General features: G+C 51.6%; 8 protein-coding genes across 9 annotated transcripts; 4 read left to right on the top strand and 4 right to left on the bottom strand.

The window, feature by feature from the left end:
* Window positions 1-115: 115 nt before the first annotated feature.
* Window positions 116-2,734, bottom strand: H257_15603 (hypothetical protein). Its single transcript, XM_009843764.1, has 9 exons — window positions 2,374-2,734; window positions 1,886-2,312; window positions 1,683-1,820; window positions 1,505-1,612; window positions 1,373-1,448; window positions 1,252-1,329; window positions 1,028-1,194; window positions 881-978; window positions 116-818 (listed from the first exon to the last, which is right to left on the bottom strand). Exons 1-9 carry the CDS (start codon window positions 2,679-2,681, stop codon window positions 275-277), a joined length of 1,944 nt encoding a protein of 647 aa, XP_009842066.1. The 5' UTR covers window positions 2,682-2,734; the 3' UTR covers window positions 116-274.
* Window positions 2,735-3,002: 268 nt separating this feature from the next.
* On the top strand, window positions 3,003-4,784 carry H257_15602 (hypothetical protein). The gene is made up of 2 exons (XM_009843763.1): window positions 3,003-4,182; window positions 4,243-4,784. The coding sequence occupies exons 1-2, from the start codon at window positions 3,043-3,045 to the stop codon at window positions 4,702-4,704; spliced, it is 1,602 nt and encodes a 533-aa protein (XP_009842065.1). The 5' UTR covers window positions 3,003-3,042; the 3' UTR covers window positions 4,705-4,784.
* A 166-nt stretch (window positions 4,785-4,950) lies between these two features.
* H257_15601 (hypothetical protein) lies at window positions 4,951-7,398 on the bottom strand. Its single transcript, XM_009843762.1, has 8 exons — window positions 7,302-7,398; window positions 7,190-7,259; window positions 7,031-7,134; window positions 6,587-6,967; window positions 5,704-6,507; window positions 5,555-5,625; window positions 5,395-5,455; window positions 4,951-5,275 (listed from the first exon to the last, which is right to left on the bottom strand). The coding sequence occupies exons 1-8, from the start codon at window positions 7,365-7,367 to the stop codon at window positions 4,970-4,972; spliced, it is 1,863 nt and encodes a 620-aa protein (XP_009842064.1). The 5' UTR covers window positions 7,368-7,398; the 3' UTR covers window positions 4,951-4,969.
* Window positions 7,399-7,539: 141 nt separating this feature from the next.
* On the top strand, window positions 7,540-8,635 carry H257_15600 (hypothetical protein). Its single transcript, XM_009843761.1, has 3 exons — window positions 7,540-8,000; window positions 8,069-8,214; window positions 8,273-8,635. The coding sequence occupies exons 1-3, from the start codon at window positions 7,559-7,561 to the stop codon at window positions 8,546-8,548; spliced, it is 864 nt and encodes a 287-aa protein (XP_009842063.1). The 5' UTR covers window positions 7,540-7,558; the 3' UTR covers window positions 8,549-8,635.
* A 285-nt stretch (window positions 8,636-8,920) lies between these two features.
* H257_15599 (hypothetical protein) lies at window positions 8,921-10,472 on the bottom strand (the record flags this gene model as incomplete). The annotated part of the gene is made up of 6 exons (XM_009843760.1): window positions 8,921-9,111; window positions 9,159-9,239; window positions 9,398-9,937; window positions 9,986-10,009; window positions 10,091-10,229; window positions 10,278-10,472. 6 exons carry the CDS (start codon window positions 10,470-10,472, stop codon window positions 8,921-8,923), a joined length of 1,170 nt encoding a protein of 389 aa, XP_009842062.1.
* Window positions 10,473-10,609: 137 nt separating this feature from the next.
* Window positions 10,610-12,795, top strand: H257_15598 (hypothetical protein). Its single transcript, XM_009843759.1, has 8 exons — window positions 10,610-10,932; window positions 10,986-11,088; window positions 11,153-11,202; window positions 11,258-11,437; window positions 11,644-11,843; window positions 11,928-12,213; window positions 12,306-12,389; window positions 12,592-12,795. The coding sequence occupies exons 1-8, from the start codon at window positions 10,627-10,629 to the stop codon at window positions 12,745-12,747; spliced, it is 1,365 nt and encodes a 454-aa protein (XP_009842061.1). The 5' UTR covers window positions 10,610-10,626; the 3' UTR covers window positions 12,748-12,795.
* Window positions 12,796-13,212: 417 nt separating this feature from the next.
* H257_15597 lies at window positions 13,213-16,822 on the bottom strand. 2 transcript variants are annotated; one of them, XM_009843758.1, is made up of 5 exons: window positions 15,674-16,822; window positions 15,223-15,616; window positions 14,393-14,457; window positions 13,770-14,265; window positions 13,213-13,720 (listed from the first exon to the last, which is right to left on the bottom strand). In XM_009843758.1, the coding sequence occupies exons 1-5, from the start codon at window positions 16,813-16,815 to the stop codon at window positions 13,250-13,252; spliced, it is 2,568 nt and encodes an 855-aa protein (XP_009842060.1). In that variant the 5' UTR covers window positions 16,816-16,822; the 3' UTR covers window positions 13,213-13,249. The 2 variants fall into 2 exon arrangements, with proteins under 2 accessions (XP_009842060.1, XP_009842059.1); XM_009843757.1 differs by having other exon boundaries at window positions 13,213-14,265.
* Window positions 16,823-17,245: 423 nt separating this feature from the next.
* Window positions 17,246-19,190, top strand: H257_15596 (hypothetical protein). Its single transcript, XM_009843756.1, has 2 exons — window positions 17,246-18,823; window positions 18,886-19,190. The coding sequence occupies exons 1-2, from the start codon at window positions 17,351-17,353 to the stop codon at window positions 19,093-19,095; spliced, it is 1,683 nt and encodes a 560-aa protein (XP_009842058.1). The 5' UTR covers window positions 17,246-17,350; the 3' UTR covers window positions 19,096-19,190.
* Window positions 19,191-20,784: the final 1,594 nt, after the last annotated feature.

Below are 20,784 nucleotides of genomic sequence, written 5' to 3'. Positions count from 1 at the left end.
TACATGACTTTATCATTGAACCAAGTTGCTAACCATACGTAGTGGTGGGAACTGTCATAGCGTTCTAGCTGCTGCTTTCGATCACTACTCATGGTGTGGATTATGCAAACCTGTTCTGGTTGATAGTTTTGACTCACTCTATCGCATATTATTATTCACACGGAACAAAGCGAACATGTTGATCATCACTTCGAACGTCCTCTCCATGGTGCGGGACAAAACACGAAGAACCATGCCCAGCCAACTTGCGGGGAAATTTCTGAGGCGTTGCTTGTCAATCCCGTCGATGGTCGTGTCGAGCGAGAAATGCAGCGGGGGTGCCTCCGTTGAACTTGAGCAGCCCCGTGTTGTGCTGGAGCATGTGCACCCACGACGTCACCACGCGAGGGTTGGCGCAATGGTCCCGCAAGTCGAGCACTTGGATGCCAGTGTTGACTTGCATGGCAGCACTCAGCTCCAACATACCCACCTCAGAGATGACGCACGACGACGCCGACGATGCACCGTACGCGGCGCGGAGGTTGACGGCGCGAAGGGACTTGTTCACGCGGAGCATGGCGGCCAGCGCCGTCGCGCCAACGTCTCCAATGCCATTGCAGCTGAGGTCGAGTTTGGTGATGGTCGCATTGGACAGGAAGAGCGACGCGATGCTTCGGGCGCCGTCGTCTCCAAGGCCGTTTCGGCACAGATTCAGCACTTCGCATGCATTAGTATTACTGGTAGTAGTAGATGTTGAAGTCGGTAATGCATCGTCGCAGCCATCGCCTTGGAAATGCTCGGCCAACACGTCGGCGCCGAATCGCCGGAGTCCCAAGTCTCTGAAACGCAATGATATGTCACATGTGCATAGTGGAATGAAGGTTATGACGTGGCAACGTACGACAGATCCAACACGACCGGCGTGGCCTCTCGTAACTGGGTGGCGAGGGCTTTGGATTGGACAATCGCGTGCACAATCGTGTCCCCTTCGGATGAATGCTACATCACCACAAAGGTTATGTCTTCGTGACTTGTCCGTCGCACGTACGAGATTGCCTTTGACGTGAATGGTGGCCAATACCGACTTTTTGTTGTCAAAGGACGTCGCGTAGATGCTAGACACCCCAGCGTCGCCAAGGCGGTTGCTGCCCACGTGTAATTCCGTCAGCGAACTGTTGACCAGCAGTCCTTTGGCCAGACCAAATGCCCCCACATCTACATCATCCATCCTCCTTCGATATAATGGTTCCTTTGTGTGATACAGTATGGCACCTGTGATTCGATTCCCCGACAAGTTGAGCCGTGTGAGCGTCGGATTGAGCGCCAAGTAAAATCCAATGGCCAACGCCCCTTCCGATATACGATGAGCGCAGTTTGAATGGATGTAGGGTACCAGAGTCTGCAATGACATTGTCGCTCAAATTTACGTCCAGTAACTGGGGAAACGACCGGAGAAGGCGCACAGTGGTCTAAGTCCTGGGCGTTTAATCGAATATGCGTTGTTCTTGCAACAATCAAATCGTACTTTACACAATGCGTCGTCAATGTACGCATCAAGCTGTTGGAAGAGATGGGGGCCATGTAGGTCTAAGCTGCCACTCACGGGACAACTTGGATGGCAAGCGTGCAGCATCTACGAGAAAAAGGACGATATATATCTCTACAAGGAATAGTTCCGTCCTATAAACCAGTTTGTCGCGTACGTGGCTGAGACGCGTTTGCGAGACTTGGTCAATCAAGGCTTGGTCCGTGGGGTTGTCGTCGAGGCAAAGTACTCGGTACGATTTGCCGGGATTGGATCGCAGAATGTTGAGAAAGGCAAACACCCCCGGGGGCCCAATCTACATAGTCGACGTCATGGATTGTTTGATACTCGACATTCTCATAAGGTCCCCCTTCTTTGTACCGCATTGCCGTCGAGATACAGCGCGTCTAGATGGGTGCTGCGGTCCATGGCAAACGCAATCGCGCTGGCCCCGTAGTCGCCAATGAGGTTGCCAGACACGACCAGTTGACGAATGGACGACGCTGCCACCATGTTCGCGAGGCCGATCCCGGCGGCGTCTGTGAGCAGATTCATGGACAGGGTAAGGGATTGCAGCGCGTTCTTTCGACTGGTCAGAGCGTGACAGATCAGGTCGCAGCCGTCGTCGAGCAGCTTGTTGGACGACAGATCCAACGACACCAATGCTTTGAGGCTCTGTGGAGGCAAGGCGGCTGCCAGGTGCTTGGCACAGCTCATGCCCAAGTGATTCAACGACAGGTCCACGTGTGTGAGTGCCGGCGCCTTGTTGAGGAATCGAACTAGAGCGTCGCTCGAGGCATCAGTAAAGCTACAACATAACTGGTTCATTCGCTGTGGGAAAGGTTGCTTGACAACTATGTATGACGCACTTGTTGCTGGATAAGTTGACCGTATGCAGCACAGGCAAGTGGGGCGTGGTCATGTCCCCCAGTGCCCGAGCGAGGCCGTCCGCAAACTTGTTAAACGACACGTCCAACACTGTCAACAACGATGCGTTCCACTCGACTGCAAGACTCACATGGACACTGAAAGGGTCGCCCAATTGATGGTCCGACAGGGCAAGGGATCCGCCAGTGCCTTCTGGAACACTCACCATGGTTTCCTTTGTGAGTTCTTTAACTCGCTTCTTGGCGGCTTCCACGTGAAACGTTGGTTTAGCATTGTCGGAGCTGCCCATGGAGAATTCCCGCGATGTCGTCAAGAAATGGAGAGGGCGACAGTATCGGTTTCATAACCAGTTACACACTCGGTTACTCGTAGCCTTTTTGACATGCAATCAATGGGCGGTGTTTTCTGATAATCAGAGGCATGTTGGTTGGACGTGAAGCATGCTTGTCGTGAAAATGTAGCATTAGGTAGTGTTCGTGATGTACAATAATATTGTGGTGAGCCTTCGCCAAAGCGGTCCACCTCACCAGAATCAAACTGCGTGAAGTTACTTCCCGTTGATCGGCCGTGTATTTTTAGACGTTTGGCAACCTGAATATCCATCGAAATAGCCCGGTGGTGGGTTGACAGTTAAGGGGGAGTGAGTTCACATGAGTGAGCGAAAGACAGGTCGTCGGCAGCGAAAGCCTAGTGGGGGGCTCACAAACCTCAACCGCGAGAGGTGGAAGTTCCTGTCCAATGTGGAAGAACTTCCCATTGGGGGGCTTAAAAAGTCACGCAGCAAGTCGAACGTGGCCGTTCCGAGGGGGTCGATGATGGCAACGGAGGGTGGTTCGACCAAGCCCCCCAGAGGCTCCAACCAACCGATGGCCGTAGACATTGACGGCGATGGCATGATCGACGTGCGTGAGATGCGCATGGCCAAATATCTGCACGACATCACGTCCAAAATGACTAAACCCGACGGCAGCGCGCCGACCGATGCCGAGCTGCATGACATGCATGTCACGGTGGGCAGGTATACCCTGGCACAGGACTTTGTGCATCGTAACAAGGGCAAACTGTGGCGGTATGGCCCCACGTTTGCCGACAAGTCGGATGACGAATGCGTGACGTTTGTGGCCGAGCACAAAAACTTCAAGAAGATGCTGCCATACCTCGAGTTCATGGAGCGGCGGCGAACAATCCGGTCGTCGTCCAACATTCGATCGTGTTTGAACGAAAAGTCTGCATTTAGTAGTGGTAGTGGCCAGGAAGTGACCGACAATGTCGCAGACGACGACCACCGTCAAACGTGGGTGTACACTCAGCGAAAGCTCAAAACGCCCACGCACATGAAGATGATGGCCCTGCACAAAGCCGTCAACTCGACATACGCGAGCCGCCTTGAAGAGCCGGATGACCCCCTGCCCCCATCGCTGGACGCGTTGGACGAACCACCCGTGTCGCCCCCCAACAAGCCCCTCGGCCTCGACCCGCTCGGTTCAACCCACAAGACCGTGTTTCAAAACAACTTTGGCGTGATCGACATTGACGGCGACGGTGTGATCGACGACTTTGAAATGCATTTGCACGTTCAATTGCAAGACTCCCAAGCCCATCACGCGGAAGCCGTCGACTTGAACGGCGACGGCCACATCGATGCCGTCGAAGCCATGCTCCACGAAAAAGCCAAGAGTGTGCTGCTGCAGGCGGAAGGGCGGCATCTCATGGCCAAGGACTTTGTCAAGCGCAACACGGGCGATATGTGGCTGTACAACCCCGTATATCGCAACAAGTCGGACGACGAGGTATACACAAGTCAAGCTCACCTCGTAGTGTACTATCAACCCTCATTCATTGCTGTGTAGGTGGTCGAGTTGCTTGCTAACGACAAGGGCGTGTTCAGCAAAACGATGAACAAGTTGAGGGCCAAGGAACGCGTGCTTGGCCTCAAGTCGTCCAAAGGCGTGACGGCGTGTCTCGTGGACCCGAAAGAGCTCAAGTATCGCCCCGACCCAGCCAACATTCTCACGCCGCGGCAAGTCAACAGCAAGACGGAACTAGACATGGCACAGCGACAGTTTAGCAAACACCTCAACAGCCACGGGGGACACGAGGGCGGGAGTGTCTTTGTCAAACATTTGCGACTGGATACGCTGCAACAGCACGAACACCAATCGCCCCCCGAGAAGAACCAGGGGGGGGGACTCGGGCGTAGTCACAGCACCCCCGTGATCGGCCTCCCAAAGTTGTACGCGTCACCGATCAAGCTGGCATCCGTGCGCGAGTTTAGGATAACCAAGTGGAAGACGGGCGACGCGCAAAAGTAGCAGCCACGAACGACCTGTACTAGAGTGATTCCGTCCGATATACTTCATAACGTTCTAATATCGTTATACATCTTTCCTCACGTCGAAGTAGTACAATGTACTAGGCAAACCTGTGAAGTAGTACGTACAGTACATACATTTGTGGCCTTCTTGGGTTACTGTATACCCTGGTTGAGTCATATGGTCAGTCCTATCACTACTGACTATAACAGCTACTTGTACGATGCACTAGATACAAGAAGAGTTTGGTAGTAAAATATATTCATCACAATTTGTAAAACGCGCCGCCGCGGCCAGCCTTGGCATCGTCCTTCTTGAACGACGGGCGGGGGGGTTGACCCGCGGCTGCCGCCTTTTGCTCGTCTTGTAATCGTGAAAAGAACTCGGACGAGTTGGAGAACTGGCGCGTGGAGCCTTCGATGGCCTTGCCCGTCGACACGTTTTTGGCCTGGAGACTGTCGAGCAGCTTCTTCTTCTCGTACTTGTTGCCCATGCCCGGATTGACCTTGGCCACAAGCTTTTCGTCCGCGTCCTTCTGTTGGCGCGACTTTCGGCGGGCGTGTTTCTTGGCCTACACGATAACGTCATATATAGATCAGTATCTTCTTATCCTTTGCCAACGATAGCATATCGTAATATATATATATATATCATTCCAACGAAGTGAAACATAACGACAATATGGCGTACATTTCGAGCCGCCTTGCGTTCGTCCTGCGACATTTCTTCCCGGGACCGCACCACGCCATCTCTATAACGTTGTTCAAGCAATATGGTTAACACAATATTGTTCAATCGGCTGAATACATATATATATAATTTGACTAGAATACATATGTGTATCACATACCGTTTGTGCTTTTTGTCGTACACTTCCTCGGGGGCGTGGAGGTTGGCGTCGCTGACGGCGATGGGCACCGCCTACACAAAGACACCGAGTTTCATATCCCTTGTCGTATGTGTTGTGTCCTTGATAAACAAATATATGTACGCACGCACCTCTTCCATCGTAATCGCGGGGGCGGCAGGCGTCACATGCATTTCCCGGACCACAGGCTTGGGCGTATAGTGAAAGTTGGTCAGGGCGTCAAGCTTCCAGCATAGCTTTTGGAACATGACGTCGATCTCGTCTTGCTCCTTTTTCAGCTCGGACGTGTCTTCGAAGCCCATGGCCGACTTCATAAACTCCTTCTCGTACACGTCGCCCAGGCCTTCCTTGCTCTTCTCCATCGACAGCTCCGCCGCTTCCTTTTGCGCGCCGTCGTTCACAGCCAACTTGCGCACAACGTCGTCATAGTTTTCGTCGCGGATCCGCGTCTTGATCAACTCCTCCAACTCTTGCGTGACTTCGACCGTGATGATGGGCGCTACTTTCGTTGGCCGGTCGTACTCGAGGTCCGCCTCCAAAAGCGAGTTCTCTGGCCGCGCCATCCCCTTGACTTCGCCCTTGAGCGCCCACGGCTTGTCGCCGAGCGCTTCGTCTTCGAGGCTCTTGATCTGATCGTGCAAATGAGTCGACCGCCGCTGGTGCGTCGATAGAATCCCGCGCTCCGCGAGCTCTTCGGCCTGGTCGTCGGTCAGCTCCGCCGACTTGCGCTTCAAGGACCGCGTGGTGTCTTCCCCTTCCTCTTCTTCTTCCTCCTCTTCATCTTCTTCGTCGCCTTCTTCCGTGGGCTCGTCAAACAAGTCCTTGTACGTGGCCGTCTTTTCATTCAACCCGTCGTCATCCTCGTCTTCGAAATCGTCGTCGTCGTCATCGTTCTCGTCACCATCTTCGTCATCGTCATCGTCGTTCAATTCTTCCTGGAGACACAACAGAACATGAGAAAATCCATCGGTCGTCTCTATGGATACATGGACAGGTTTTCGTGGTTGGACGTACTTCTTCCGCGGCCTTTTCCATTTCATCCCAATCAAAGAACCCGTCTTCTAAATCCCGGCGCTTTCGTTTCTTGGCCAATGTCTTCTTGGGAGCCGACGTCAACTCGTCGTCGTCGTCGTCGTCCATGTCGTCGTCGTCCATGTCGTCGTCGTCCACGTCTCCTTCGTCCTCAAGGCCTTTGTCGTCGTCGTCATCATCGCCGTCAACAACGTCGTCGTCTGGCGACTGCTCATTCTCTGACGCATCTTCTTCGTCGTCGGCACTACCGGCGGCGGCGGCGGCGGCACCACCGTCCTCCTCGGGTGTGAAAAATGCCACGGAGCTCGGGTTCTTGGCGAATTTCTTGATCTGTCGACCCACTTCTTTCGCCAATGGTTCGTTCTACAAGCACATGTGTGCGTTGAATACTACCCACATGTATTTGGCAACACCACGATATTCTACCTGAAGCTTCAACTGTTCCCAGATTTGATCCGCGTCGAACCCATCCACGTACAGGGCTTCCAACGATGATGTGTCCACGCTCGAGGAGGATTCACGTTTCTTCGCTGTAGACACACGTGCATATAAGGATCTACCCAAGGTCAATGGAAGGTTTCTTACCTTGGTCGTACAAGTACTTGGTGACGTGGGAGATTGTGGTTGCGAGCTCCGTTGACGGCGCAAAGAACACCTGATATCGTCGTGAACATCCCATATTCCTACATGTTCATACCTCTGGTTTTTCCAGTACATTACGGCGGAATGCTTCCATCACGGACGTGTCGGCTTCCTTCGTCATCGTGCGTGCTTCTTGCTTCAAGAGTCCCGCGCCAAACTATTTGCTGCTCCACCAATCCTGGGTTTCAAAACAAAAAACGATTGGTGGGTTGAAATAGAGCCATTTCATTGGCTAAAAAGAATATTTATTTACCAACCACGTTCTCCCACCAATGGTTTCCACACTTGTTTTCCATTTCAGCGCGTTCCATCATGTCCGTGCGCCGCAATGTCCGCATGCGCCGAGAGTACTTGTACCGCAAGGGTCTCGAAGGCCAAGAACGCGCGCAGTACGAGCGCAAGGTCCAGTTGAAGAAGGCCATCGAGAGCGGCAAGTCCATCCCCACTGAACTCCGCGGCGTCGAAGACAAGTTGCGCGCCGAATTGGCCTACGACGACGACAAACACATCGTCCCCAAGTCGCACATTGACGACGAGTACCAGAATGCAGGCATGTTCGACCCTAAGATCGCCGTCACGACGTCCCGTGATCCCAGCGCACGACTCAAGAAGTTTGCCCAGGAAGCGCGGCTCATCTTTCCCAACGCAATCCGGCTCAACCGCGGCGCGCATACCGTCGGTGATCTCGTCGACTCGGCGCGCGCCAACGAATTCACGGACCTTCTCATAATCACGGAAACTCGTGGCGAGCCAGGTACGACGCCTCCGTCCTCACGTTCCGCCCCCATGACATTCTTCATCGCATGTTCGCCTCATCTGTAGATGGGTTGGTGGTCTGCCACTTGCCATACGGCCCCACGGCGTACTTTTCGCTGCAGAACGTCGTGATGCGCCACGACATTGAAGACCGCGCGACCATTTCCGAAGCATACCCGCACATCATCCTCAACCAATTCGAAACGACCTTGGTATCCATCCATCCATCCATCGCTTGTCCCTTGTCCATATTCATGTGTGTGTCGGCAGGGCCAACGCGTAGGCAACATCCTCAAGCACTTGTTTCCCGTGCCAAAGCCCGACTCGAAGCGCGTGATTACGTTCTCCAACAACAACGACTTCCTCTCGTTTCGCCATCACGTGTTCAAGCAGACTGGCCGCAACGTCGATCTGTTGGAGTGCGGACCTCGCTTTGAGCTGCAGCTGTACCAGATCAAGCTGGGCACGTTCGACCAAAAGGAAGCCGAGAACGAATGGGTACTCCGCCCGTACATGAACACAGCCAAGAAGCGCAAGGTCATATAAGCATGCACCCTTCGCCCCACAAGCAGTAGCAGTAGCAGTAGCCCCACCCACCTCCATCTAGCATGCACAAATCCAACCTATCAAGTATATTTTGGTTGGATCTCGTGTTGCTATGTCTCGTACATACACAGTAGCCCTAGGCAGTATTGCCATATATACGTAGCCCTAGGCAGTATTGCCATATATACGTAGCCCTAGGCAGTACAGTATTGCCATATATACGTAGCCCTAGGCAGTATTGCCATATATACGTAGCCCTAGGCATTATTGCCATGATTAAACCACGACACGACTTGCCACACTTCGACGCAAAACTAACGAGATGAGAGCATGTCGGATATGGATAAAACCTTGTGGTTGAGAAGGGAGTTGTCACCACAAGTCGCTCAATCCGTGCTCGTCGTCGTGGTCAGAGCAACGTGTGGCGGTGGTGGCCAGCGTCAGCTTTTGCGCCTTGCGTTGCGTCGACGACTTGTCATCAAGTGCAGAGGTGTCACCGCCGCCGTCGTTGTAGTTCTTGGCGTAAATGTGCTTGTCAAAGAACTCTCGCCACGACACTTCGTCTGCAAAGATCATCAGGCCATATATATATACATATATATATATGCACCTTCCTCGGGCAGCAGCGGCGCTACCGTCGGCACGTCGCTCCCTTCCACGTCATACGTGACAAGCGTAGACGAGTCGTCGACTGTCCATCGTTTTTGTTTAACGTTATGAAGTGAACAGTGTCACATATATGTTGATTTAATAATATAATTAAATAATAATATTTGTACAAAATCTAAAAATAATAATATTATTTTTAAAATAAAAAAAGGTGTTTGTAAGAGCAATAAGGCATCGTACCAATGAGACCAATGTCACGCGCGAGAAGCATGAGGTTCGTGGGATGGTCGAGGGATGGTTGTTGCAATGGAGTTATGGCGATGACGTCGTCGTCCAAAGCGACTACAGGGCGGCGCGAGTCGCTTGGTTGACTTGATGGCATGGGTGTTGACAGCGAAGTGGATGACGAATCGGCCGCAATGACGTGGCGTGGCGGTGTATTCAGGTTGGTCGCTGGTGTGCCGGCACCAACTCGTGGCTCATCGCGTTTGGCATTACTGATGGAAGGAAGCAACGACAGTTCAGGCGCATCCTCGTCGTTAATGGGATGGGATGGGGATGCTGTCCACGTCGAGAGGTGACAAAGGATGCACGAGCACGAGGTGACTGCAGCACGGGGGCCCGATGCTGCCGGGGCCTGGCGACGTCGAAGCCAGCTGCTCGTCAGATACATCAACGAGACCAACACCACCGCAATCGTGGCAATGTAGTACTCGTGGCTCCATTGATGCAAAATGTCGTCTTGACGAGAGGTAGGGCTCGAGACTCTCAAGGGGATGTCTGTCATGCGTGGAAATAGATCGATGAAAACGACGCAAGTTGTCGTACCTACGTAGCTCATGTATATCGTTCCTACAAAGACAAGCGTGAGGAGTTGCATGTCTCGGTTGATTCAAAGAAGCAAGCACGATGTACTACCTATTACGAATGGACCAAAGGGGTGCGGAAGTTGCTTGGACAAGATCGCGACATGAGGAAACGTGGCATGGAACCCATGCGCACAATCGACCAGCATGACCGAGTAGTCCATGTCATGCAGTTGCAAATTCGTCAAGAAGTTGACGGGATGCACCTGGCCACATCTTGTTCAACCAACGAAATCAAGGATATCGATCCCTACCACGGGCATGTACTCACAAGGTCGAAACCGATTCACGGCGACATCGTCAGTAGTGCTGTGATTCCGGCACTGCACGACCATAGCACACGGAATTGTGTCTTTGCCCTGATCATGTGCATGAAGACTGGCTCGGGCTGCCATCGCTTCGATCGCCGCAGGAGTGCTCCGCACGGACACTTGAGCGGTGTGGCACATTCAAATCTCCCGCGTTGGATTTGTGATTCTTGCCCGATCCAAAATTCTGGTATTATCCGTACCATTTCCGGATATAATCGTATACGAACATCCGGATACGAGGTATCCCGCGACCTTTCGGATTTCACAACACTTTGTTTTGGTTCGGACCATCATGGCATCTCGGTATGCAAAGAACATCAAAGTGCCGGCGGAGTTTCCTGAGATGCTGCGCAACTTTGCGCGGGAAGTGCTGCGTCACCAAGACAAGATCAAGACACGCGACGACATCTTGCAGTACGGGATCCGGTACTTTACCGAGGTCACGGAGAAGAACGCAGGCGTGAACAACGGCGCCCAGGACGAAAAGGAAGTGTACATGACCATGTCGGACGACGAAATCGAAGAATACATGTGGCAAATCTTCCGTGCGTCCGATCCGGGCAGCGTCGGCAACTTGGACGAATGCGATTTCAAAAAGGTACCTCCCCAGCAATCCAACGTAGTTCGTAAACTCCTCCCACGCGTTCCAAGGTCTTTCACGAAATGGGCGACTACTTGCATTTGAGCGCACTCGAACGCAAGAAATGCGCAGCGGAAGCGGACGAGTTGGACAATAGCACGTTTTCGTATGCTGGTACGTTGTCCCTTCCATGCATTTCCAAACGTCCAGCTGACGTCACCACGACGCCATGGTTTAGCGTTCATTCCGTCGGCGCTGCGAGTCATTTCAACGATTAAAAAGAAGCGGGTACGCAAGACGACACCCCAGACTTCCTGAATGCCCTTCATCCTCTACGTCGTAGAACATTGAATCGCATGACGTGGCAGGCGCGTCCAAGGAGTTGGTCGTGGAGACGTCGAACAGTCTGTCCCATGGCCTTTTGCGCGAAGAGTTTGAGAGCTTGCTGCGAGAAATCCTTCATAATATTGACATCGACAACACGGGCACGTTGACTCGTGCCGACTTTATGGGGTGTCTCCAGGTAAAAACCCGTCGAATATCGTGCAGTCACCGTGGCCAATGTTCATGGCCTTCTAAATCCCGGTGTTTCAATTGTAACCATGTGCAATAATCACCAAACTAGTGTTTTTCGGTACACCAGGACGATATATATATATATTGCACACTTTTGTATGGGGAAAATCATGCGTCTGGTTGTAAAACGATGTTATATATCCTTCTGTGCAGGACGCAGACCTGGGGCTCACTCGCAAGGAAACCAACTTGGTGCTGTTCGACACCCCGAGCGACGAGAGCGGCCGCGTCGCGTACGGCGACGTGATTCCCATCGTTTTTGACGTGTTGGTGCATGCGGCAGCCAACGATTTGCTCGACATGCCGCGCACGGAAGACCAGATCGAGATCGTCTTAACTCGGGCATTGTCTAGGTACAACCAGCCTACTCTAACTACTAACTACTACTACATCGTCGCTCACAACAATAACGAGACCAACAACATGCATTAATATAGCGGGGACGAAGACGGCACGGGGCTGCTGTCGTTTGCCGCGATCAAAACGCTTCTCCGGGCGGCGGGCCTCGGCCTCACGCGCATTCAAATCATCGCGCTCATGTCGGAAGCCCAAGAAGAAGAGGACGACTCGGTCGCGTACGACCGCTTTGTCAAGAACATTGCGCCCATGGCGTTGAGCTTTATCGACTACGACCACCAGGCAAAGATGGCGCAGATCGTCCCGGCGTACCGTAGCACGGAAGAGTACTTTACCGTACAAGGCATGAACCAGCAAGAGTTTGAGGTATTGGCACTACTTTGCACTATCATTTACACTGTACCAAATAGTTAGCACGACAACGACTCTTATGTATTGATGCACTAATTTGAATGTAGAATGCGCTGGGGATTGCGTTTGAAGCCATTGATGAAACGCATCGCGGCAGTGTGCCGCGCCACGAAGTCGTCGAAGCGATCCAGGTTGGTCCTATCATATATATCTCAAAATAATATGATCTACGTCTTGGCAAATGTCGTGGCTACTGTATATATATATATATACTTCGAAGTACATATATATATATTTATCTATATATATGTATCTATATATGTATCTATATATATTAATATATACGTATCTATATATATATATATATATATATATTTATGTATATCTATATAGAATGCGCTGCCCAAGATTTCGTCCAAGCACGTGTCGACGTTGCTAGCGTTGGGGGACGTGGATGCGAATGGCGATATGGAGTACGCCGTCAAGATCCACAACGGATTCCAGGCGTTGCAATGGCTGCAAGAATACGAAGCCCTCGGGAAACAATAAAAACACGCTTCGTAAGAATAAAATAAAGTTGCTTTATATGATTGTGAAGTCGCTATAAACTTGCAAAATTCGCGTGGTTTGACTAGTAATCAATATTGAATCACTCTGGAGTTGTGATTGGTTGAATCTATTTGTCTGCTTTTCTGTAAGAGCCAATCAAATCCACTCAGTTTTGAATTAGCGTCGATTCGTGATTCGATTCGGTGGTCTGGGCCGAATCCAGAATCATATCTCTCTACCCATACTAATACATGCACTAGTACTATACTACGTACCTAGTAGATAGTTAAACAAGCAAAATACACACACCATCATCCTGTAGTGTAACTCTTGGGTAACACGACATCATTCGACTTTCAGCGTACATACTTGTCATACTTGTACTTCTGCATACACATCACGTTCTTTCAAATGTTATTCAGACTGCAGACACCTAACGATCCTCCACCTTCGAAACACAGCAACGACAAGGAAGACGACTCGATTACGTTGCTGTTTCGGTTCATGTCACGCTTGTGTCGTACGCATCCTCCACTTGCGCATATGTACTACTACTACACGTGGCCATATTTGGCTTTTCGATCGTCGCAGTTGCTCCATGTGGCAGCAAGATATCTCGCATTTTGGTCTGGAACCGGGCGGCGTATGGCGCCGGCGGCGCGGCCGAGATCCCTCGTCCATCCAGACGTAGCACATATACCTTCCACCACCGCTCCATGCGCTTCTGCCATGTCCACGTCTGCAGCAAATCGACAATTCCAAGTGTGTAGAAATCTGGGCCGACCACCGCCGACGCCTTGACGCCGGATTTGGTCGTGTCCCGCAGGCCCATCCAAGGAGATTTCTCAAACGTACCAAAGTCCAAGCTGGACTTGCGATATGACGCCGCCAATGGAGTCGTCACGTCGTCGTCTTCATCGGCAATATGGATCGAGTACCGGCAACTTCGGTGAAACGAATCGACAGTCGGCGACTACACATGCAAACCAGGTCAATGTACGAGTGGAAGATGCCATTTGTACAGTGTCGCAGTTTTCGAGGACGATACTGCTGCTGGTGGTGGTCTCCACACTGCCGCCACGGCTGTGTCCGCTAGATGTGCCCAGACACGAACAAACAGGATGCGACGAGGTGCATGTTGCCGTAACAGCCGACGACGACGTTGTCGCAGTTTGCGTGGTGTCTACCGGAAAGCAAAGTGCAGTTGCTGTCGACATGTAGCCAGAACTGTGGGGGCTAGACGGATGACGAGGGTGGTGGAGGTGCCGATGTTGATGTCGACTGGACGGAGTCATGTGAATTGAATCGGCGTCCACTGTGAACTGGGTGGTGTGCACACTCAAGAGCAAACTGTAGTCGGTGATCCCTTGGTCCCGTAAAAAGTTGCTGTCAAGAGCCAGTTGGGCTACAATTTCATGGGCAGTTGAAGGCGCCAGCTGCAACTTTCGCTGCAAGTCGTTGTCTTTTAGTACTCGATGGGGCAAGTGCATGCCGTGGATGCTCAGACCACACGGCAGTCTACGTCAAAGTGTCAAGAAAATGCATCTCAAACATATATATATATCGTCAGTACAATTGTGCATTGCATATTATATATATACTAGTATTATGTTGCAGCAGCATACACTGTGATACTACTGCTTACCTGGATCCCGACGGAAACGCAATGCCGCAGTATGTACAAACTTCGGGGTCTCCAGGTGGCGTGGTCTGACTCATCATACATACAGTATGTGAGCGAGTAACGTTATCGCATTAAATTCAAAACATCAACACGAAACTATATCTCAAAACTACCCAACACCAGCTCTTTTCATGTCGTGCAAATATTGTGTGCAAAATTTCCTGTGGCGGGAACCGCCGAACAATCGTCAGACCTTCGAAATTTCATATAAAACCAAGTTAAAGAGGTATCTTTGTGACTGCAATTGTCTGCAATAATCAATGTTTTCAGCCAATCAAATTGCAACCTATATTCTTTGTAGCCAATCATACTCCTTTTCTCGATTAGTTGGCGATTTCATCAATCCCCCAAAATAGGCAAATTTGACTGAAAAGCACGATACATGATTGTCCCGTCGATTCACATGAAATTGCACTAGTGCTCTCAATCGAATGACCAGAATAACCAAATCGACAGACAATCGACCAACCAATCAAAACCCAGATCACGAAGCAAAATAGTGGCCAATCAAATATCAACCGATGGGTTTGGTATTCAAACCACGACTAACGTTACATGCACCACATCAACAATTAAAGGCATGATGCCTATTGTCGATTTGATACAAGTTTGGGGAGCGGATGCAATCGAATCGCGCCGACGGAACCGATCCACAATCGATCTGATTGGTTGAATTGCATTGAAAAATGGGTTTAGATTGGCTCATAATTTTGATCTGAAGTCGCCAATCAAATCGATTTAAATATATCAAAACACGATCAAAACCAATCGCGACCAGTAATGTTTAATACCTTGGCATGGCGGTTGATCCACGATCCTTTGAGATCAAACGACTGGTGCATACTCACTCGCCCCATGGCGTTGCTCATCACGACAAAGTAAAACCGTTGCCGGTACATGTGGATGGCGTGGCAGCCATAGTACCGCGTCAAGTGTGTCCGCGGGTGTCTCTTGAGGTACTGGATGTACGCCGGCAGCATCTTGAGTAGCACGCGGCGCTCAGCTTTGGTGATGGTTTTCACAAGGAATAAATAGTCGGCAGTGTAAAACATAAACGCGCCGCTCGACCCGCCGTGGCCGACTCGTTCGTGGCATGTCGACATGAACGACTCGCGATACGAGGCTTCATCCAAGCGGTAGCCGCGGCGGACGTCTTGGAACAGGTGCGGGTAGTACGAGTCAAAGCTAGATGATCAAGCGTCAGACACATGGGGATTAGAGGCATGTATAGGAACGAGGTACCGCAGGTGCATGCCTAGCTCGTGGAGGTTGAGCTGGATGCGCCGATGATAATTATGGGACTGGTTGGAGGCGGTGTTGGTCGTGGAGAGTGAAGCTGCGACGATGCCACGCGTGGTGAAATGCAATACTTCGTTGCGCAAGGCAACGTTGAATTCAGGATTCCAAGACATGACGCCATCCAGGAACGAGTCGCTTCCTCCACTCACGCTTCGATTAGTGGCGTCCACCGGCAGCGACGACGACGGCGAGTGCAACACGAATGACCTCGAGTTGATGGCATGCCACGTCACCAGATCCATGAACCCCCTGGCCCCGACCAGCCCGTTGAACGCGACGTGCACTTGCCACGACGCCGCCACCGATGACAGTGTCAGCAACACCCACAACACAATCGCTACGAATTGGTACACGCCATAGAGGATTGTAAACGTGCGGGATGCATGGAGCATCGAACTCCGCGTTCGCAGCGCTTCCTTGATGCCGCCGACGGGGGGTCGCGATTGGTTCTCCAAGAGGAGGAACACACATGCGCAGAGAACGCACAGTGTTACATATATGTAAAACAAGCCCAGGGTCCATTCTGTTGCACCAATCACGTCCCTGGCATGTTCGACTATGTCGTCGCGGTCGGACGGGGCGATGTATAGCCATGACACGAGCCCGGCCACGCCACCCACGCTCCATGCAATCGCGTGGTACCATCGGATGCTGTACGCTGTATTCTGGAATGGATTCGTGCCGCATGCGTACAGATCGTACGAGATGAGCACAAACCAGCTCTCGGACGCGTACAAGGCGCTTTGGATCATCGCCGCCGACAGGACAGCTGGAACAAGGCGGATGTGCAGCGTTTGAGCGCACAATTGCAGCGCGTAGACTCCATCCACGGCTGCCTTCCAGAACAAGAGCGGGTTTGGATGCCGTCGATACTGCTTTTCCTTGGCCCCCAATGATCGAACAAGGATGAACGTTGTGCTGCTAGCCGACACGATGGCGCCGACTTGTGTGGCCAAGGCGTCCGCCGTCAAACCGTCCATTCTATCCCGTCCCATCATCGAAGGGGAGTATGTGCTCCAAGTGGCAACAATAAGAACTATGAGCACCGCAACGGCAACGCTTCCCGCAGCCATTGCAGCCACCATCTCGGAATGAAACTGTCAGAATAGACTTACACTAAATACCTGCGAAAACATATTTCACACACTAACGAGAAAGGAATCATCCCAACGTGATGGAAGCCGACCAAATGCTGAATCCAAGGCTCTAACTAGCCCAACCTTGAGTGGCATGACCTCATGTACTTAGCACAAGGATTGGTGTACGATGTTAAGCAGCAGCAGCAGTATGAAGTCCTAGCAGCAGCAGCAGCTACAACTTGATGGTTGTTATCCTCAATGAAATTCGGTGGCTCATACTCGAAAAAAAGTGGGGTTTCACTTTTTTAATCGAGTCGATGGAAATTCTGAATTTTAATTCTTTCAAGTAAATATGTATGAAGCAAACAATAGTGGACGAATAATACTATTTCATGGAAACAATACAGAATCCACGTCGATAAAAATTGTCTTGGTGCGTTCGTTTCGCAAGTCAATACTCCTACTCGACCGACAGATCGAGCACCGCCCACACGGCAGCCGCGCCTCCGCTTAACGACTCCCCACAACAACGAGCGTCTTGATGGAAGCACAGACGCAGCGACGATGGCTAGCCTTGACGTGCGCAGCTGCCTTGCTTGGACGTACCCTGGTGTCCGCGACGGAATGCCCCAACTCGTGCGGCAACCCCGACGGCGTTGGGTTCTGTAAACACATCTCGTTCGCGACGTGCCGCACGGAGGATTCATGGGAGGCGCAGGACATTGCGGCCGCGACGGGTTTCATCAACATGATGAACCCAGACACGAATCGAACGACGTTTGTGGACGCGGGCGGCAGGTTCTCGGGCTTTGCGTCCGTGTTTGCCCAATCCAACAAGTTCCTCCTCAACGAGACCGATCCGTGTCACATCATCATGCGCCGGCTGCAGTGCGCGCTCCATTTCCCCGTGTGCGAGATCGGCAGCGACTACAACCGGCTGTGCCTCAAGTCATGCACGGAAAGCGTCAAGAAGCAGTGTCCACAGATGGCCGGATTCTGCGCCAGCCAGCGAGCGGACGAGTTCGAACCGGCGCCGAAATGCTTCCAAGTCGACTACAAGGGTCCCGCCGTCGGCATGTGGATCGCAGGGTTTTCCATCTCGCTCGTGTTTTCGATTCTCAACTCGGTGGGCATCAACCTGCAGAAGTACTCGCTGTCCCAAAATGCCAACTCGACCAAGACGTCGTTCCAGCAACCGCTGTGGGTGCTCGGGATGGTGTTTGTGATCCTCGGGTCGATCTTGGATTTTGTCGCATTCGGCATGGCGCCGCAGACGTTGCTGGCGCCGCTCGCCGCGCTCTCCCTAGTCTGGAACATGTTTATCGCGCCCTTCTTCCACAAAGAAAAGGTGACCCGCCGCAACCTCGTGGCCACGGCCATCATCTTTGTCGGCGTGACGATCACTGTCATCTTTGCGGGCCACTCCACGCCCACGTACGACCTGGACGACCTCATCCTGCTCTACCAAACCCCCGTCATGTACGCGTACATTACGTGTGTCGTGCTGTTCCTCCTCACCATGTTTGCTGCGACACGGTACATCGAGACTAACCACGTGTACGAAGACGGGTTCTTCCACATCGTGTGCTACGGCGGCATCGCCGGCACGTTTGGCGGTCAGAGCGTCTTGTTGGCCAAGTCGACGGTGGAGCTGCTCAAGTCAGCCATCTGGGGCGACGGCGCCGACGCGTTTGCCCACGTCACGACGTATGTCATCATCGCTGGCCTCGTCACGTGTCTGTTGTGCCAGATCTCGTTTCTGAATGGCGGCCTCAAACGTTTTGATGCACTTGTCGTGATTCCCGTGTACCAGAGTTTCTGGATCCTCATGAGTGTGCTCGGAGGTATCATGTACTTTGAAGAGTATGTGAGCATGACGTCGGTGGAAAAGTACATGTTTACCGCGGGGGGGGTCATCACGATCAGTGGCATTGTATACCTCCTTCAAGGCTCGAGCAGCGGGGGCAGCGGCGGCGGCGGTGGGTCGTCGGGCAAGCACTTGGAACTGGCCCATGTAAGTGCATGAAATCCTAGCAAGGATGGAGAGAGTGCTGATGATGTTGATGACGTGGGTAGACTGCGACGCCGTCGGATGCGTGGAACACGGACGACTCGGACGAAGAACAGTTCCAGCAGCAAGCTGACGACGAGCTGGACGAGGTGGTACTTGATAGCCCCAACAAGCACATTAACGGATCGCCCAAGAACCCTAAGACCCAAGTGTCCCCCACCGACGGACTCTTTGACAAGCAGCCCGACAAATCCAAGAAGGACGAGTTCATTTAGGGTTGACCACGACGATATAGTGCTACCTTGAGCTACTACTACTACTACTACAACTATTGCATACATGTACATATCAACAACTTTGGATTGTGTTGGCTATTTATTGTTCGTCATGTATGCAGGTTGTGACTCACAATACCACACACGCTTACTTGAAGCTGCTGCACTGTGGATATGAAGAAAGGAATGTGTGGTGGTACACAGCATACACAAGCATGACAAGGGATAATGTCCATTGCGCGGACTCTTGTAATGCTATCCTCTGATAACCAGAAGACGAGGTTCAACGTACAAGTATAACAAGCAGAATGGAATGAATAACGTAAGCAATATACCCCCGATACAAAGGGAACTGCGATGCCACTCGGAGAGGAATTGTAGCCACGAAGTTGGCAAGAGTGTTGTCATTTCAATTAATTGAATCATCCATAACGTGATATGGCAGCTAACCCACCCTGGGATGGCCAGAAACCACCCAAAGCTCGACATATCTACCATCATGGATATCAAGGATGCATATCCTCCTGATTTCTTATTCCCCTTTTACGTTCGTTTCCCTCCTTCAAGTCCCGAATATTTAATGACCGACCAATTTATGATCACTTACCAATTTATGATCACTCCCTGTGAGCCAATATGCCATCGCAGTATTGTTTTACTAGAAAATCTCATTTCGAGTTTTGGCATACCGTGTAGCGTATATTATTCTGGACAGTCACGGGACATTTATCCGACGGCGGGAAGGGGTGAGGTTGTGTAATTTAACTGGACATACTACGTAGTACAAACTTTCATATATGGATTTTCACCGAATCAACACCTTAAACAATTAGCTGTGAAGTGAAATTAATTTTCAACGGTAGGAACAATTGAGAGGAAGAGAACTTTAAATATTGTATACAAATGGACAGGTAATATATTGAGTTGTCCTAATTTTGTTCAGACGTTTCAGCTTCATCTGGATGAATGGTGTCATCGATGGCCATGTTGGTCAACAGGTCACCAAGTGTGTCATCATCCAAAACAGGGACATCTCCAGCAACTTCTTCGACAGGACCGCTCACCAAATGGCACTTGCGAAAACCAATCAAAATGGTGGCCACAGGCAAGTCACCCCACACACCAGTCACCCATGACACAATCTTAGAGCGAGAGGGGCCACGCAGCACCAACTTTGACCCCGTTGCTTTGCTGAGCCGCACTTGTCTCTTCAGTTCGTTGAGCCAATGGGCACGCAGCATGACCTTCAGCATGACCTTCAAGGGACGAATCTACGCGACGTCCGCTGGCTGGCATATCCAGGTAAATCGCGGCGGAACACGCTCCAGCACGACATTCAGACTCTCAGCGTAGGCCACGACCTCCTCGGTGAAGTGCGCGCTGAAGTCGTCCCAGATCAGCATGACCTTCTTCGTTGCCCGGTCCGCGCGCGAAGCAAAGTGGAACTTCAAGAACGCAAGAGATATCCCTGCATTCCACCATGCTGCCGAGTTCCCGTAGATCTGGCACCGGTGCGCACGCTGCAGAGGTAGCACCTCCCTCCAGACTTTCTTGCCAAACTCTTAACTCTTCTTTAGGTTCTCTTGCACGACTTCCTTGACGGTCGACTTCGTTGTCTTCAGGACCAAGAAGAGCGGGTGCTTGGCGCCCGTGCTGTCCGCCAGAAGCATGACCGTCGCTCTGTCCTTG

This window comes from Aphanomyces astaci (genome assembly GCF_000520075.1).
Source record: "Aphanomyces astaci strain APO3 unplaced genomic scaffold supercont1.72, whole genome shotgun sequence".
NCBI classification, from domain to species: domain Eukaryota; phylum Oomycota; class Saprolegniomycetes; order Saprolegniales; family Verrucalvaceae; genus Aphanomyces; species Aphanomyces astaci.
The sequence above is the reverse complement of the archived record's forward strand: the minus strand, read 5'-3'. Positions and strand labels throughout refer to the sequence as shown.

What these genes read in the sequence shown, in the direction of transcription:
- H257_15596 (XM_009843756.1), top strand. Translation starts at nt 17,351, where the DNA reads ATGGAAGCACAGACGCAGCGACGATGGCTAGCCTTGACGTGCGCAGCT. An exon ending in AGCACTTGGAACTGGCCCAT is followed by an intron (nt 18,824 to 18,885) that starts GTAAGTGCATGA and finishes TGACGTGGGTAG; the next exon opens with ACTGCGACGCCGTCGGATGC.
- H257_15598 (XM_009843759.1), top strand. Translation starts at nt 10,627, where the DNA reads ATGGCATCTCGGTATGCAAAGAACATCAAAGTGCCGGCGGAGTTTCCT. An exon ending in TGAACCAGCAAGAGTTTGAG is followed by an intron (nt 12,214 to 12,305) that starts GTATTGGCACTA and finishes ATTTGAATGTAG; the next exon opens with AATGCGCTGGGGATTGCGTT. An exon ending in AAGTCGTCGAAGCGATCCAG is followed by an intron (nt 12,390 to 12,591) that starts GTTGGTCCTATC and finishes ATATCTATATAG; the next exon opens with AATGCGCTGCCCAAGATTTC.
- H257_15600 (XM_009843761.1), top strand. Translation starts at nt 7,559, where the DNA reads ATGTCCGTGCGCCGCAATGTCCGCATGCGCCGAGAGTACTTGTACCGC. An exon ending in GGAAACTCGTGGCGAGCCAG is followed by an intron (nt 8,001 to 8,068) that starts GTACGACGCCTC and finishes CCTCATCTGTAG; the next exon opens with ATGGGTTGGTGGTCTGCCAC. An exon ending in ACCAATTCGAAACGACCTTG is followed by an intron (nt 8,215 to 8,272) that starts GTATCCATCCAT and finishes GTGTGTCGGCAG; the next exon opens with GGCCAACGCGTAGGCAACAT.
- H257_15603 (XM_009843764.1), bottom strand. Translation starts at nt 2,681, where the DNA reads ATGGGCAGCTCCGACAATGCTAAACCAACGTTTCACGTGGAAGCCGCC. An exon ending in CAATGTCATTGCAGACTCTG is followed by an intron (nt 1,330 to 1,372) that starts GTACCCTACATC and finishes GTATATCGGAAG; the next exon opens with GGGCGTTGGCCATTGGATTT. An exon ending in CCGGTCGTGTTGGATCTGTC is followed by an intron (nt 819 to 880) that starts GTACGTTGCCAC and finishes ATTGCGTTTCAG; the next exon opens with AGACTTGGGACTCCGGCGAT.
- H257_15602 (XM_009843763.1), top strand. Translation starts at nt 3,043, where the DNA reads ATGAGTGAGCGAAAGACAGGTCGTCGGCAGCGAAAGCCTAGTGGGGGG. An exon ending in GCAACAAGTCGGACGACGAG is followed by an intron (nt 4,183 to 4,242) that starts GTATACACAAGT and finishes ATTGCTGTGTAG; the next exon opens with GTGGTCGAGTTGCTTGCTAA.
- H257_15601 (XM_009843762.1), bottom strand. Translation starts at nt 7,367, where the DNA reads ATGACGAAGGAAGCCGACACGTCCGTGATGGAAGCATTCCGCCGTAAT. An exon ending in CAAGTACTTGTACGACCAAG is followed by an intron (nt 7,135 to 7,189) that starts GTAAGAAACCTT and finishes GTGTGTCTACAG; the next exon opens with CGAAGAAACGTGAATCCTCC. An exon ending in AACGCAAGGCGGCTCGAAAT is followed by an intron (nt 5,276 to 5,394) that starts GTACGCCATATT and finishes GTTATCGTGTAG; the next exon opens with GCCAAGAAACACGCCCGCCG.
- H257_15597 (XM_009843758.1), bottom strand. Translation starts at nt 16,815, where the DNA reads ATGGTGGCTGCAATGGCTGCGGGAAGCGTTGCCGTTGCGGTGCTCATA. An exon ending in GGATCAACCGCCATGCCAAG is followed by an intron (nt 14,458 to 15,222) that starts GTATTAAACATT and finishes ATGATGAGTCAG; the next exon opens with ACCACGCCACCTGGAGACCC. An exon ending in GCGTTTCCGTCGGGATCCAG is followed by an intron (nt 14,266 to 14,392) that starts GTAAGCAGTAGT and finishes ACTTTGACGTAG; the next exon opens with ACTGCCGTGTGGTCTGAGCA.